At 42.8% G+C, this 17,216-nt stretch overlaps 2 protein-coding genes across 2 annotated transcripts in view; one reads left to right on the top strand and one right to left on the bottom strand.

Moving 5' to 3' along the window:
* Positions 1–17,216, top strand: part of LOC146261087 (muscleblind-like protein 2a) — a 133,421-nt gene that overhangs the window by 50,562 nt on the left and 65,643 nt on the right. The window lies entirely within an intron of this gene.
* On the bottom strand, positions 4,262–16,583 carry LOC146261089 (myosin heavy chain, fast skeletal muscle-like). The gene is made up of 39 exons (XM_084667600.1): positions 16,377–16,583; positions 16,124–16,267; positions 15,862–16,018; positions 15,725–15,752; positions 15,456–15,570; positions 15,134–15,226; positions 14,975–15,038; positions 14,761–14,859; positions 14,518–14,621; positions 14,297–14,435; positions 14,075–14,193; positions 13,799–13,948; positions 13,405–13,575; positions 12,910–13,213; positions 12,700–12,764; positions 12,488–12,575; positions 12,238–12,355; positions 11,640–11,763; positions 11,252–11,388; positions 10,732–10,987; positions 10,397–10,639; positions 10,130–10,306; positions 9,812–9,957; positions 8,844–8,934; positions 8,286–8,675; positions 8,074–8,200; positions 7,817–7,935; positions 7,499–7,695; positions 7,203–7,386; positions 6,827–6,992; positions 6,607–6,731; positions 6,206–6,514; positions 5,763–5,966; positions 5,555–5,680; positions 5,227–5,397; positions 4,974–5,078; positions 4,789–4,884; positions 4,491–4,622; positions 4,262–4,370 (listed from the first exon to the last, which is right to left on the bottom strand). The coding sequence occupies exons 1-39, from the start codon at positions 16,581–16,583 to the stop codon at positions 4,353–4,355; spliced, it is 5,808 nt and encodes a 1,935-aa protein (XP_084523726.1). The 3' UTR covers positions 4,262–4,352.

Below are 17,216 nucleotides of genomic sequence, written 5' to 3'. Positions count from 1 at the left end.
TCCATTTTCTTAGTTTAAAATGTATTTTTTAATGGGTTAATTCATATACTTCATACATTAATGTATACAAAGGCCCAAGTTTGTTTTTTTAAGTACAGTAAACATTAAAGGTTTTAATGAGTACAGTACTAGATACCAGGGTCCTGCAATATGCAGTTTGATTCTAAATTAATTAAATAAATACATACCGCATTTCCTCCAATAAACGCTGCAGCGTTTATTAAATAAGGTTAATTTTTGGTGCTGCGTTTATTCGAGGGCGGCGTTTATTCGAGGGTGGCGTTTAATTAATAAGAGTGATTTTGTGAATTGTAGCTGCAGTGCAGCAATAGACAACTTTGTTGCTGGCATTTAGACAAATGAATCATGCAGCTAAAAACTCAGGTTTCATTTTCCACCGCTGACCACTATTCTTTTTCTCTGAGTGCGGTAATTCCCTTTCTCATTGGCTATCAATTAGGTGTGCGTCTGTAGTACAACTTTGTTCTACATTGTGTAGAAATCGGAAGCAGCATGCCGAAACGTTCATACACGTTAGCTTTCAAACAGAAAGCTGTGCAAAAAGTTATGTAGTACATGTATAATAAATACTGGGAATGAATGTAACCAATTAAATATCAGTTTTTTTCAGATTTTTTGGGTGCAGCGTTTATTTTAGGGCGGCGTTTATTACACAACGTTCATTTTTGGTGCAGCATTTATTCAAGGGCGGCGTTTGTTCGAGGGCGGCGTTTATTCGAAGAAATACGGTAGGTAATTAAATATGTACTAAATAATATAGTACTAAATAAATATGGTTATGAAATACACCCTGAAATAAAAAAAGATTGCATTAAATATAGCATTCTATAAATATATAGATGATTCCATTTACCCCCCCAAAAATACACATAATTTCAGAATGACTTTCAAAAGACAACATTTATTTATTTCATAGGACTTTTATTTCCTAATGCCACATCTATTTATTGCATGGGACTTTTATTTCCTAATGCCACATTTATTTCTGTGCTATATTTATTTCCAATCCTACTAATTAGTGCTTTTCACCTCCTGAATAGCATTTTCAATGCAATTGCATTTTTTTTTTTTACTTCTGGGAGTAACTTATGTTACATGTTAATCATGGTGGTTTCTGCATGGGGAAAGGGGTTTGGTATTGAAATTGTGTGTTAATAGTCAGTAATATCGTGTTTACTGTAATGCCACACATTACAACTCAAAACACATCTGTTTAAAACCGCTTATTCCTCTTGATGTAAATTGCTCTGCCTCCTTCTGTTGTTTTTATTGTTGTCATGTCATCATCTACCGCTTGTCCGGGGGTCGGGTCGCGGGGGCAGCAACCTAAGCAGGGAGACCCAGACTTCCCTCTCCCCGGCCACTTCCACCTGCTCTTCCTGGGGGATCCCGAGGCGTTCCCAGGCCAGCCGAGAGACATATTCCCTCCAGCGTGTCCAGGGTCTTCCCCGGGGCCTCTTCGCAGTGGGACGTGCCCAGAACACCTCACCAGGGAGGCGTCCAGGAGGCATCCTAATCAGATGCCCGAGCCACCTCAGCTGGCTCCTCTCGACGCGGAGGAGCAGCGGTTCTACTCTGAGCCCCTCCCGGATGACCAAGCTTCTCACCCTATCTCTAAGGGGGAGCCCACACCCTGTGGAGAAAGCTCATTTCGGCCGCTTGTATTCGCAATCTCGTTCTTTCGGTCACTACCCATAGTTTGTGACCACAGGTGAGGGTGGGAACGTAGATCGACTGGTAAATAGAGAGCTTTGCCTTTCGACTCAGCTGCTTCTTCACAACGACGGACTGATGCAGAGCCAGCATCACTGCGGACGCCGCACCGATCCGGCTGTCGATCTCGCGCTCCATCCAGATACTTGAACTCCTCCGCTTGGGTCAAGATCTCCTCCCCGACCCGGAGATTGCATTCCACCCTTTTCCGGTCGATAACCATGGCCTCAGATTTGGAGGTGCTGATTCGCATCCCAGCCCCTTCACATTCGGTTGCGAACCGCTCCTGTGAGAGCTGAAGGTCGCGGCCCGATGGAGCCAACAGGACCACATCATCCGCAAAAAGCAGCGATCCGATCCTGAGGTCACCAAACCGGACCCCCTTAACGCCCTGGTTGCCTCTAGAAATTCTGTCCATAAAAGTAATGAACAGAATCGGTGACAAAGGGCAGCCCTTAGAGTTGTTGTATTCTTTAATTTTTTTGCTGCTTTACATTCAATAATTTTTATAGTACTAAATGTCATAAGTGAGTGTTGTGTGTTTGTTACAAATCAAAATACAAATCTCTGTATTTTAGACACCTAATTAAGTTACCTGGATGGTCAATCACATAAATTCCACACCTTCAGTAGAGTGTTGTGGGTAGTATATTACCACTTGAATACTCTTCCTTTGCCTCAGTGTAAGCATTTAAGCATACTTTGTTTATATTGTCTGGGTTTAATGACGATCTAAGTATTTATTTGTAATGTAGTGTCATAAGGGGCTGTGATGGTCAATATGGCTATTGCCTCAAGAAACCCAAACGAGTGACAGGTAAACTTGGGTAATGTCTACGGTGTGCCCAGGGTAACTAGTTATAATACATTTTTAAGAATAATAAATGTTATTTATGTAGCGCTTTTCAAGGTACTCAAAGTCGCTTTACAGAGTCCAGCATTCATTCAGACACAGTCAAACCGGTGGTGGTACGTGGCTGCCAATCTGCGCCTACGGCCCCTCCAACCACCACCAACATTCGTTACCAACATTCAATCACATTCATACAATGCATGTCTTTATGATGGTGGGGGAAACCGGAGTACCTGGAGGAAACCCACGCAGGCACGAGGAGAACATGTAAACTCCACACAGAAAGGACCTGGAAGCCACCGGGTTTTGAATCAAGGACCTTTGTGCTGTGAGGCGACAGTCCTAACCACTGAGCCACTGTGCTGCCCAAAGCACTGTGTCCAACAAGTTATGTTAGATCAACGCAGAACAAAATGTTGCCTGGACGCCAAGGTAGTTGATAAATACGTAACTGGGGCTATCCTGTGAGCTTGATTAGCCAGTGTCCAGAAGGCTGACATTATTGTCTAGATATAATATCAAATTAATGGCCAGTGTCCAGAAGGCTGATATTTTCTCCTGATATAGTATCAAATTAATGGCCAGTGTCCAGAATGCGGACACTTTCTCCAGATGGAATATGAAATGAGTGGCCAGTATCCAGATGCAATATCGAATCAATATCAAATATCAAGAGAGCTGACTTTTCTTGTTCAGGTATAACATCAGATGAATGGCCAATGTTAGGCTCACATTTAGTCAAGATGCAATATTAAATGAATTTGAATTATTTCATCGGTATATTGTGTATCCCTTGCGGTCACTAACAGTAAGGCAGATTTTCTGTGTACATGCAGCGAAGCCTCTCTCTGAGCAGATTATGGCACACAGCCCAGACAGTTAGGAGACTGTGAGGCAAATCATGTACGAACTGGGACTTCAACGTAATTAACCACCACCTCAGCTGCTGACTACTCTAGTGTATCAGTGTACTGACCACTGAAGACCCGTTAAGGAAGCAAATCTGTGCATTCTATATCTGTGCTGTCCAACTCATGTATTTAAGCATGACTGAGAGACAGAGTTTCACTCATGCCATCAGTTTGTTTTGAACTGATTGTTTGCGTGTGATGTCAATTTTAATTAAAAAGTTTACTACCTTCCTAGTCTTAGGGATGCATTAAGGAATAATATTTAGGTTTGATGTAATGACATTTATAGAGTTATGTATATTTAGCATGTGAGTGTTGTGAAATTAGTTTTGTCACATTGGATGACATTTGGTGATTTTATCCTTACCCGGCAAGGAGTTTTGACCAAGTGATTTTCTAGGTGTGAAGAGTAGAGGAGATTAGCCGCATGATCTTTTACTCACTTTTGGTCACTAATGGACCCACTTTTTCAAACATATTTTACTGAAACAAATATCTTTAGACTTTCCGCTATAGCACCTTTAATCCGGCCACAGTAGCTCTAAAAATCTCACTTTCTTATAAATACTATATTCAGGAACATGGAAGAATCTATTTCAAAGACTACACAGGCCATGTGTTTTCAAACTTAATTTGGATGCAGACATTTTGTATATGCTTTATTGACCATAGAATTGAATTTCTATGGACAAAGTTGTGCAACCTGAGACAACATTTGTGCCTCCTACAACAAACCCACAAGCCATGTCATTTTGTAGATGTTTTGTTTTATTTTCAAAAATCCTCAAAATACCACTATGTACATATTTTATGAAACACAGCAATGATTCACAGGGTCTTGTTCAGGTTAGTGTCTATTCCGCTTCTTTTGCCTGATTGTGAGAAAGACAAAAACAGGGAATTATTGTATTGTATTCTATTTTATATTTGACAAATGGTCTGACAAAACAATATACTGCATTTTATTCCTTGGTGTGACAGCAGATCTTTACCTTTCCAGCATCACGACTCTTGGTTCTGAGCTTGTTGACCTGAGATTCTGCGATGTCGGCACGCTCCTCAGCCTCCTCCAGCTCATGCTGAACCTTCCTGAACTTGGACATGTGGGAGTTGGCCTGTTCCTCCTGGGATAAATTAATTTGAAAAAAAATTCTTACAAATTTTGTAAGTGCTTGCTGCAGTGATCATTTTGACAAGAACAATACCATTGGTAAAGCCATATATGTATACACTGAAAGCTAGGAAAGCTTTATTTTGCATAAGCAAGGGTCAATTTAGCATTAGACTTACCGCCTCCTCAGCCTGTCTCTTGTAAGCCTTCACTTTAAGCTGCAGTTTGTCCACCAGGTCCTGAAGTCTGGTTACATTCTTTTTATCCTCCTCAGTCTGAAGCAGATAATAAGGTCAATTAGAATGAGATGTGTCAACATGAACTGTTGTATCAACAAATGATGATTTTGACTGTGCGTTGTTACCTGGTATGTCAGCTCCTTGACTCTGCGCTCATATTTGCGGACTCCCTTGACTGCATCTACACCTCTCCTCTGTTCAGCCTCCACCTCAGTCTCCAGCTCACGCACCTGCAGCGAGAACCGGAGCTCATGGTGAGTCCATCACTCCCATGCTAAAAGGTCCGTTTAAACAGCTTTACAACCGGGGAAAAGGGGCTTACAAATATTTGCCTTTCTCAAGGCAACAGGGATTTATTTTCAACTTTTGCAAACTTACCCTGGACTCCAGTTTCTGGAGCTGCTTCTTGCCGCCCTTCATGGCCAGGTTCTCTGCCTCATCCAGACGGTGCTGCAGGTCCTTGACTGTCACCTCCAGGTTCTTCTTCATCCTCTCAAGGTGAGAGCTGGTGTCCTGCTCCTTCTTCAGCTCCTCTGCCATCATGGCCGCCTGCAGCAACAGAATGCAGCTTGCTTGAACTGAGGAACCGTATGCACACAAAGTATATCTTACCAGGTTACATGACGTGGTTGATGCGCCCTTGAATACAGTGCAGGTAGCAGACTCAATCGTGACTGTACTGGGATACTTAGTTATCCAAACTCACATCAGTGATGGCCTTCTTGGCCTTCTCCTCAGCGTTCCTGGCCTCCTGGACAATGTCGTCCACCTCTCCCTGCACCTGGACCAGGTCAGCCTCAAGCTTCTTCTTGGTGTTCAACAGGCTGGTGTTCTGGAAAGAGAACACACATGGATATAGCAAAACAAAACCTTTGCTGTGCAAGTTATTTATCGATGTCTTTATGTGTCCGCACCTGGGAATGCAGCAGTCCCACTCTCTCGCTGGCGTCCACCAGCTCCTGCTCAGCCACTTTGCGGCCTCTCTCTGTCTGCTCCAGACCTGCTCTCAGCTCTTCAATCTCTGCCACCATCAGACCGTTTCTACGTTCCACCATGGCAGCCTGTTCCTTCATGTCCTCTGAGGCACGGACGGCATCATCCAGGTGCAACTGGGCATCCTAGAAACACAGAAGAGTGTAGAGAGGAATGAGAAGATGCTGTTGCGTACAGTATGGCTTATACTGTTTTATACGGCTTCAGCAGTACTGTTTGTGCTGGAGATATATATTCTTTGTAAGGATGGACATTTGAGCCCCCATTTTCTTATTTTGAGTCTAGATCTGTAGTAATGGTCTGAAGTCATTGGTAATGTAATTACCTGCAGTATGCGCATCACTATTGCCAATATTCACGGTACCTTGAGTTGTGCCTGAACGTTCCTCAGCTGCTTCTGGGACTCAGCAGCCTGGCGGTTAGCATGGCTCAGCTGGATCTCCATCTCATTCAGGTCTCCCTCCATCTTCTTCTTGATCCTCAGGGCGTCGTTCCTGCTGCGCACCTCAGAGTCCAGGGTGCTCTGCATGGAGTCAGCCACTCTCTGGCTGTTCCTCTTGATCTGCTCCATCTCCTCATCCTTCTCTGCCAACTTCCTGTCCACCTCACCCTTGATCTGGTTCAGCTCCAGCTGCACACGAAGAATCTTGGATTCCTCATGCTCCAGAGTTCCCTGAATGAATGAAAATATTTGCAAATGTCAATCTTAGTTGTGGTGATTCCAAGAGGGTTTATTCTTTTCTGGGAATTGTGGAGAGTTTGTACCTCAGCCTCCTCCAGAGCCGTCTGGATCTCAGACTTCTCTGTCTCCACTGTCTTCTTGGCCTTCTCCAGCTCATGGATGCTCTTGCCAGTCTCTCCGATCTGCTCGGTCAGGTCGGAGATCTCCTCTGTGATTTGAAAAAGAAACATAGTTTCATTCCAAAATGTATTATCCGATGTACTTGACATGTGGGAAAGCACCACACACAACTTTGTAACTCACGTTGCAAGTTCTTGTTCTCTCTCTTCAGAGTCTCCAGCTGGTCAAGAGCCTCCTCATAGGAGTTCTTCATCTTGAAGAGCTCTGTGCTGAGAGAACGAGCCTCCTTCTGAGCTCCCTCCAGCTCAGCCTGGCCCTCCTCAAACTTCTGCTTCCACTCTGCAAGAACCTAGGAAGAAGGACATGACAACGACATGAGCATGACAATAGAGTTCTTAAGCCCCAATTGCAGATTTTGGTCCATCTAGGCAAGTAGGCACATCCCAAATAAGTCTTGCAATGTATGCATTTATGTATATATGTATTCAATTAAACATTAATACCCATGTTCCACACGTACAGTTACATCAAAACCTCGAATTGGCACAATATTTTTCACCTTGTCAAAGTTCCTCTGCTTCTTGTCCAGGTTGGCAGCCAGGGCATTGGCTCTCTCAACATCAATCATGAGGTCCTCCACCTCTCCCTGCAGTCTCTGCTTGGTCTTCTCCAGAGAGGCACACTTGGAGTTGGTGGCCTCAATGGTCTCCTCAGCTTCCTGAAGACGCTGAGCCAGCTTCTTCCTGTTGACACAAATCATGACATTGCAAATATGTTCTGTACTGATAGCAAGCTTGGAGGGGTTGACAATAATGTTATATTGGGGTACTATGAATGACTATCTTTTGGACTTACTTGGCCTCCTCCAGCTCCTCTGTCCTCTGGATGGCATCAGTCTCGTACTTGGTTCTCCACTGAGCCACCTCAGAGTTGGCCTTGGACATGCCGCGCTGCAGCTCTGCCTTGGCCTCCTGTTCCTCCTCAAACTGTTCCCTCAGCAGGTCACAGTCGTGGCGGGCAGATTGGACACCATGGGCCAGTGCGTTCTTAGCCTGAGAGGAAAATATTAGGAGACATGGGTGATATAGTAATGGACAAAAAAAAGTATTTGATAACTTCTGTACTCTAAAACTGTCATAGTTAGGCAACATGGGGCTTCTTTGGTTATTTTACCTTGACCTCCTCCTCAACAAGCCTCTTGAGCTCCTCAATCTGCTGGGTGTAGGCTTGCTTTCCCCTGGTCAGCTGGGACACCAGGGCCTCCTTCTCCTCCATCTGGCGAGCAAACTCACCTATGTGGAATTAAGAAAGCTCTTTGTTAGGTCTGTTTCTTGATTATACTTGGTTATTTTCAATATACACCTTGTGGAACGTATTTCTGCATGTAGACTTTTGAACACATCAAACGTGTTTGATGCATTTTTTTTTACCATTCTCAGTGAGGAGTCTAGCTTTCTGTCCACCGATGTCGTTGAGCTGGCGAACATTCTCATCGTTCTTGGTCTTGATCTCACTGAGCTGGTCCTCAAGGGTACGGCACATCTTCTCCAGATTGCCCTGTGCAACAAACACAATGTTACACTCTACCTGAATCTATTTACAAATGATTGAAATGCTTATATCTTTCTGCTTTGATTCATACCTTGGCCTTAGCAACTGCTTCCATGTTGGAGGAGAGGTCGTCAATCTCCATCTTGAACTCACTCTTCTCTTTCTCCAGCTTCTGCTTGACGCGCTGCAGGTTGTCGATCTGCTCTCCCAGCTCTGCCACACTGTCAGCCTGCTTCTTCCTCAGGGCTGAGGCTGTGGCCTCATGCTGCAGGGTGGACTCCTCCAGGTCACGTCTCAGCTTCTGGAACTCAGCCTCTCGCTTCTTGTTCATCTCAATCTGAGCAGCTGTGGCGCCTCCGGCCTCCTCCAGCCTCTCGCTGATCTCCTCGAGTTCCCTGGACAGATCGGCCCTCTGCTTCTCCACCTTGGCCCTGGCAGCGCGCTCAGCCTCAATCTCCTCTTCCAGCTCTTCAATACGAGCCTACAATAGAAAAAACATTGTTTTGCATCAAAGTCTCCAAATTCTGGCCTACATATGATCAGAAAATGACTTTATAGACAACATGGATTTTGAGTACAAGCAAGTCCAATATCATCCATCCAAAAACAGGCAATATAACTTGTCTGGGGTTTAGTAACTACAACGCACCTGGAGCTCCTTGATTTTCTTCTGCAGTTGGGCACCCAGAGACTGCTCATCCTCAATCTTGCTGAGGAGCTGGCTGGTCTCAAAGTCCTTCCTTTATTGCACAAATGAATCCATGTCAGGTTTCGGTTTTGTGTCATTGAGTGGAGATTACATTGTAAAGCACATCCACCATTTTCATAACAATGCCTTTCTATGCCTAATGATTAAGATATTCAGCGATGTAATCTATGTTATCTGAATAGTATATTTAGAAACAAAAGTCAGTGTCATAGGTCTTTATTATTGCATTCCTCCAAGTTGAAGTAAGAAATGTGAAATGCATTGACCTACAAATGGGTTTGAACATTGGACATCGAAACAATTATGTGGAAGTCAAAATTGGTTTTAATGATTGCTGGAGTGAATGAAATCCATATAATGTCAAGAAAGTCTAATGATTATACAATACAGTGATCCCTCGCCACTTCGCGGTCCACTTATCGCGGATTCGCTATTTCGCGGATTTTCATAATGCATTTTTTTTTTTTTGGGTGCATTGTGCTCTGCATTCTGATTCGCTAAAAACTCACTCCCGCTTCTTGTATCAAAACATGCTACGAATTGTGCTATCATTTTGTCGTCTCGTGCAGTTATGTGTACGTACATAAAACAGCTTGGCAAATTTACATTAAGTTGGCCAAATTATCTTGTAATTTCGAACATCTCCTAAACCCATAATGTCGACGAAACGGCCTGGACCGACAAAAGCACCTGCGGATGGGCCCAAACGGCGGAAGATGCTACCTATCTCAGATAAAGTTAAACTTCTGGACATGCTAAGGGAAGGTAACACGTGAGTCACTGTATTTGTATACATGTAATAGTTGCTAATTGTAAAAAAAAAAAGTTTTCTATTTCGCGGATTTCACTTATCGCGGGTCATTTTCGGAACGTAACCCCCGCGATAAACGAGGGATTACTGTACTTACTTCTTGATCTTTTCATCAGACTGCTGCTTGTCGTTCTCCAGGTCCATGATGGACTCCTGGGCCAGTTTCAGGTCTCCCTCCAGCTTTCTCTTGCCTCTCTCCAGGTCCATACGGAGCTTCTTCTCTTGCTCCAGAGAACCTTCAAGCTGGAGGACAAAACGCGTTTCTCATACTTAAGCTTTGATGTTAACAGCTCATTCATAACACCTTATATTATTATAGTGTAGTCAGACGTCATACTGAATCCCCAAACCTATTAAATTCATTACCAATAGAGGCAAAGTTGGATAAAAAGACAGAAAACATAACTTGACTCACGTCATCAACTTGCTGTTCCAGCTTGGTCTTGGCCTTGGTCAGAGTGTTGACTTTGTCCTCCTCTGCCTGCAGGTCATCCAGTGTCTGCTGGTGGGCCTCTTGCAGGGCCTTCTTCTCCTTGGTCAGCTTGGCAACACTTTCATCTTGAGATGCCATCTCCTCTGTCAGGTTTTTAACCTGCAGACAAAGACAAAGTTAGCTCAAGTTATAGCTAATGTTTGGTGTTTTTAACAAACTACTGCTCGGAAAGTGGTGAGATGTTGATACCTTGTTCTCTGTGGCATGCTTCTCCTTCTCCACTTTGGCCAGGGTAAGCTCCAGATCATCAATGTCCTTTTTCAGCTCAGAACACTCATCCTCCAGCTTCCTCTTCTTGGCAGTCAGCTCAGCATTCATCTCCTCTTCATCTTCCAGCCTCTCAGTTGTCTCTTTGAGTTTGGCCTCCAGCTGGATCTTGCTCTTGATCAGACCCTCACATCTCTCCTCAGCGTCATTCAGATTCTCTGATTCCTGAGAATAACAGAGGTTTGTTAGACCTTAATGAGGTGTGTGTGTGTGTGTGTGTTTGCGTGTGGGTGTGTGTGTGTGTCTTGCTCACTCACAGATGCAACTTGGAGAGACAAGTCATTCTTCTCTTGCAGGAGGGACACCATCTTTTCCTCCAGCTCCTTCTTGCGAGCTTCAGCCTTTTCAAGAGCAGCTTTGCACTTCCCATAGTCCTCTTTCATGTTGGCCAGCTCCTTCTCAGTCTCAGCACTCTGCAGGAGAGGCTTGATCTTGTAGTAGACCTTCATCCATGGCCAATGTTTCACATTCATGAACGAGCGGATGTTGTACTGGATGGTGAAGACAGACTCTCTGATAATAAGAAAAAGAGAGGCATGGACAAAAAGAGATAGTTTAGCCCGATGCAGATTATGCAATGTAAAGTCATTACTATAACCCATTCCTACATGTAAAGTCTATCACTCAATCAAGCCCAAGATATCCATCATTCCAAAATTCACAAGTCCACATCATGATTCCAACAATAGCTTCTTGGTGAAACAAAATGAATCCATCCCTAAAAGCAAGATTTGAATGCAAATACTTGAATCCATCCTTTTATCATTTCCATCTCACCTCCTTTCCATCATCTTGGTAAACTCCTTCCTCATCAGGTATCCCCGGGCAAGAGCCTGTGTCATGGTTACCAGATGAGCAAGCTTCTCATCTCTCATCTCCTCCAGGACACCAAGCAGACCAGCTTTGAAGAACACCTGAGACACAAGTATAAAACAAAACTGAAGTAAACACTTCTGGTGAAAACACATTGCTATCTAAATAGAAAGCAAAGGTTATGTATGACATTAGGATCAAATATGTATAATACAGTACATTTCTCATATGTTGTTGATTATTAAGATTGTTGGATTGCTCTCGAAACAGATACATTAGATATTTAATAACCTCTGTAGGTCACAAACATGAGTTGCCAGTATTCCATCATCATTAGTGTATGGTATGTTACCTTGGTGTGTCCAAACTTGTACTCGTCATGGTTAATATCAATGGACCCAAGCAACTTCTCAGACGCCTTCTTGTTGTCCATGAACTGGCCTTCGGGGATTACACCGGCATTCAATACCTTGTATCTGAATAGGGAGAAAATGTGTTTATTATTTGCTATGTTTTTATAGCCTGACGTTGTCATACTCATAATTCTAGTCAGAATTTGAGTCTGATAACTCTCCGTTGGGCTGTGACAATGGGGCCTGTTTCAACCGAACTCGTAAAACAAATGCCTCTTCGCTCAATTGGATAGACCTACAACCAATCAGAGCAACGTCATATGTTGTTTGTTGAAAACAAATTCAACCCATGCGCTCTTTCGTGACGTTGTTGATTACGTTACTGTTTATCATTTGTCCATCATCGCATAAAGTCCGCCCTGGCAATTACATTGGTCCGCTCAGCTCCTCGTTTTATATAGTTTGTCCCCAATACGAGCCCCTCCAGACCCAAGTTCCCGACCCTTTTTTTTGTGGGCGGAGCTAAGTTGGGCTGAAAGCCAGGCAATTTTTTTTATCCATCTACCATATCTTTGTTGCATTTGTGTGTAAGACTACCTCTGCTTGAAGTCAGCATAGATGATTCTGCTGGGGAAGCCCTTAGTGCAAATCCTAATACCCTCCAGCACACCGTTACACCTCAGCTGGTGGATGACCAGGTGGTTCTCCATCAAACCTGGATGAAAGATTTGGGGTCAGCTTTTTACTTTGTGGAACTTATTTATAGAAATAATAATAGAATGAACGTATTCTATGTTTAAGGTAATAATGACTACTGAGAAGTAATCCATGAAACAATATGTTATACCTGGAGTCTTAGACTCATTGGGGATCAGACAACGCACAAAATGAGGGTGGGTGCTCCTCAAGTTGGTCATCAGCTTGCCCAAGTTCTCCTGTAAAGTTGTTATAAAGCATTTATGTTACGCTCAGATATTATTCACAATAAAGCAAAAATCTTCACTAATATTAGAGTACAATCACAGTATATCACAAATTATATAAAAAAACCTCACTCACTCTGAACTGAGAGGACACAGTCTGCATGGAACCTCCCTTCTTCTTGCCTCCTTTCTTTGAGGTATCTGTTATAGGAAAGTCGGGAGTTAGACAGCATAACACATGACTGTGTCTTATTGCTTGAACAATATTGTTAATTAATTAACAAATCATGTTAATATGTTCAATGTATAAACCTTTGTGTTTGTAATCTAATTCAACCATACTAACCCTCAGCTGGAGCAGCAACGTAGAGCGTGGCCAACAGTTTGGCTGAGGACTTTCCATACAGCTGAAGCACAGACTCATTCAGGGGATCCTTGTTCTTGTCCAGCCAGCCAGTGATATTGTAGTCCACTGTACCAGCATAGTGGACCAGGGAGAAGTGGGCCTCGGCCTTGCCCTTGGCTGGTTTAGGCTTCTCAAATGCCTTGTTTTTTCCAAGATGCTGGTCATACAGCTTGTTCTTGAAGGAAGTGTCTGAAGCCTTGGGGAACATGCACTCCTCCTCAAGGATGGAGAAGATTCCCATTGGCTGTGTAGAAATATACTTTGATCAGTCAAATATACTGTGTATAAGCGTGGGCTGAAACGGTATAATTGAATAAGACATATATTAAGCACTGTGATATGATAAGAACATGTCAGTTTAATGTATCTACATGTATGAAAAACCTTGTATCCTTGCCAGGTATGAAACATCCACAGTTTTTACAGACACCTCACCTTCTCAATAAGCTCAATGCAGGCAGCCAAGTCCATGCCAAAGTCAATGAAAGCCCAGACAATGCCCTCCTTCTTGTACTCCTCTTGCTCCAGGACGAACATGGTGTGGTTGAAGAACTGTTGCAGCTTTTCATTGGTGAAGTTGATGCACAGCTGCTCCATGCTGTTGTACTGTAGATTTGCAAAGTTTGGCAGAAATTTATTGCGTGATCCCACCATACCAAATGCATTTTTTACTTTATTTGCACCTGATTTGTGTTCCTCTGAATCAAATCATTGAAATAAAGTAGACACTATCTGTATAGTTTAAGGAAGCACCAAAGGAACCATTTGATACATTTTTTATGTATTTCTAATAATTTGTCAAATATTGCCATAAGGATCTCAAACTCACGTCAAAGATCTCAAAACCAGCAATGTCAAGCACACCGATGTAGTAGTTCCTTGGCTGCTTGGTGTCCAACATCTGGTTGATGCGGATGACCATCCACAAGAACATCCTCTCATAGATGGACTTGGCCAGAGCCATCACTGAGTTGTTCACCTGTGTAACATCAATGCTAACAGTTACTTTCACTGTCTTACACAAATGTTATTAACTTATTAATTCAATGCAAAGTGATTACAAACAGTATCATTATAAAATGACTGCTCTCAAGTCTATTGTTACCTGAGGCACTGTCTGACCCTTGGTCACAAACTCATTGCCGACCTTCACTCTGGGGTAGCACAGGGCTTTCAGCATGTCAGCTGAGTTCAGACCCAGAAGGTAACCGATTTTATCAGCCACTGGGGAGGGATAGGAGCAATGAGCATCAGAGTGCAACGTTTATCACAGGAATATAGTTAAATGCATGCTCTTTAGAACTTTGATAGAAATAGTGTGTCTTACCATCTGTGCCATCTGGTTCAGCCTGCTCCTCACGCTGCTTCTGCTTGAAGTGCATGTTGCCGTGGTGCATGACAGCACCGGTAAACTTGTAGATGCTCATCTTCTCTTCAGCGCTGAAGCCCAAGATGTCAATAGCATCCTGGATGGGGAAAGACAGTTTACTTTAAACCATCAGTATATATGTTATTATATTTTCAAGTTGAACCCTTTTAGTGACTTACATCGGTGGCATCAAGCTCAACTGTGTCATCAATACTGGCCACAGTGATCTGACCCTGGCTGATCATGGGGTAGTCATAGGGGTTGGTGGTGATAAGCGACATTTCTGTGGAGACACAAAACTAAAATGACTATCAACCAAGGCATGTGTACATGTTATGTCAAAGGAAAAACCCTCAATGAGTGGACAAAAGAGTAAATGTCATTCAGAACATATTGTTTCTTTAATCCCTGCAGTGCCTCACCAACAAGCTCAGGTTTGTGGTTGGTCATCATCTGGTAGAAGATGTGGTAGCCTCTCTCATCAGGCAGCTGGAAGCTCACTCTAGACTTCTCCAGCAGGTCTGTGAGAAACGTGGTTGAAAGGATATTAAAACATGAGAACAGTTTGAGTCTCAAGTGAATGGACACCAACATGTATTCAAAGAATCATCTGGGAAGTAATTCAAACCAACTTACAGGTCTCAATGTCAGCACTAGCCAGTTTTCCGTTCATGTGGAAGTGAATCCTAATGAATTTACCCTGAAAGAGGTCATAGAAAGGGCTTTTTCAACACATCCTATTGATTTCTAAGTTAGTGAAAAATGTGAAAATGAATATTTTCCCTCCAAACTTACAAAGCGAGATGAGTTGTCATTCCTCACTGTCTTGGCATTACCGTAGGACTCCAGTAGAGGGTTAGCTGCAATGATCTGATCCTCAAGGGAACCCTGAAGGGAGACAAAACATTGGTCATTTAGACAGATCACCAATCATTCTCTTGTCACTAAATCCATAACCTATCAAGTTGCTGAATGAGTAATAACAAGTAATTTACAGTCTTATTTACATTGTGCTGTTTGACAACATATTTTGAGGGTATGAACTAGATTTTAACTTTACTTAGGGAGTTATTTTGTTTTAACATGTAAGGGGACAGATTTAAATACAAGGTCATACCTGCATTTTACCGGGAACTGGTTCCTTCTTCTTCTCACCTCCAGACACAGCAATGGTGGCAAAGTACTGGATGACACGCTTGGTGTTGACAGTCTTTCCAGCACCAGATTCTCCACTAGTTTATGAGATGATAAAAAATATGATTTAGTGTGCATTAACTAAAATAAGTATTGTCAAGCATCTTGAGTCATTAAGCATTATAGTCTTTATATTTATATACATATATAGAAATATAAAAAATATACACTCAATTAAAGTTTCTAACTTACGTGATTAGGACAGACTGGTTTTCCTTATCTGAAAGTAAATTGACAAATAAATGTGTCAGAAGTGATACGAGTAGCAACTAAGAATGCATCCATCCATCTATATATGACTTCAGCCATCTATCAGTGAGCGTCCATACCAGTCAACATGAACTGAAAGGCGTTGTCAGAGACGGAGAAGATGTGGGGTGGAGCTTCCATACGCTTCTTCCCTCTGTAGGCGTTGACCACTTCCATGTCATACACAGGGAGCCACTTGTAGGGGTTCACCGTGGCACAGAAGAGCCCAGAGTAGGTCTGCATATAAGCAGAGTAAAGAGAAATATTGATATTAGAGCCCAAGTATGGTACATTTTCGGAGGGTGTAATTTGCTTTTTTAAGGTGGCTCATCATTTTCTTACGTAGATCATCCATGCTGCATAACGCTCTTTGAGGTTATACAGGACAGAGGCTTCATTGAGGTAGGTCATCATGGCCATGTCTTCAATCTTGTCAAATTTAGGAGGGTTCATGGGTGAAATGTCTTCTTCTTTGAAGGTTTTTACCTGAAAAACGTCAATAACAAACATGAAGCCTACACTCAATGAATAACACAGACATGTACAGAAACATCCACTAAATGTTTTTTTCATTCCGCGCAAAGTATCCTCTTACCTCGTCAAGGATAAGGACTTTCACATCACATTTCCCACCGTCTCTTTTAACAACCGTACCCTTAAGGTACAATTCCTTGGGATCAGGCACGTAGCAGGCATTCTTAGCATCAAATGGTGCAGCCTGGGCCTCAAGCCTCTCCCTCTCAGGCTTACGGAGGTAAATGGCGGCCTTGCCATATTGGGCCATCTCCGCGTCCGTACTCATGGTGGCGGTTTACTGGGAAAAAAGATATCACTGTTACCAAATGTATTCCTTCTTTTGATTAATACATTTACTATATCACTGTAAAGTACGTAGGCCTCAGAAGCCTTCAAAAGGTGTATACTAAGTAAAACATTATCATGATTAATTTTATACAATTACTGTAGTAGTTATACTGCTGGTCCTTAGGCTTTGAGCAGTATACATTAGTATTAGTGATGTGTCGTTTGTGAACGATTCGTTCATTTTGAACAAATCCTTACAAGGACTCGGGAGTAACAAGTCCTCTCAAAGAGTGAATCGTTCATTTTCTCGTGGCCGCGCATCGGGACTGTTGCATAGGCTCGTCCAAGTAAACAGAAATGATTTGTTAATTTCCTGACTCGGTCTTCGGGTACGAGTCTTTGGATCATTTTTCACGTGACCCGCATAGGCTCTGTACTGGTAGCTAGAGGAAACGAACGATTCGTTCATTTCCCGACTCGGTCTTTTACTACAAGTCTTTGGATAATTTTTCACGTGACCCGCATAGGCTCTGTGGTGGTAGCTAGAGGAAACGGACAATTCGTTAATTTCCCGACTCGGTCTTTCTACGAGTCTTTGGATCATTTTTCACGGGACCCGCATTGTATTTTT

Source organism: Hypomesus nipponensis, chromosome 12, assembly GCF_054491055.1.
Source record: "Hypomesus nipponensis isolate SF chromosome 12, ASM5449105v1, whole genome shotgun sequence".
Classification (NCBI taxonomy): Eukaryota; Metazoa; Chordata; class Actinopteri; order Osmeriformes; family Osmeridae; genus Hypomesus; species Hypomesus nipponensis.
This window is presented reverse-complemented; position numbering and strand designations above follow the sequence as displayed.

Excerpts from the sequence above, each read along its gene's own strand:
- LOC146261089 (XM_084667600.1), bottom strand. The coding sequence starts at position 16,583 with ATGAGTACGGACGCGGAGATGGCCCAATATGGCAAGGCCGCCATTTAC. Across the intron at positions 12,576-12,699 it reads CTGTGTCCTCTCAGTTCAGA|GAGAACTTGGGCAAGCTGAT; the intron begins GTGAGTGAGGTT and ends ACAACTTTACAG. Across the intron at positions 4,623-4,788 it reads AGAGACAGGCTGAGGAGGCG|GAGGAACAGGCCAACTCCCA; the intron begins GTAAGTCTAATG and ends AATTTATCCCAG.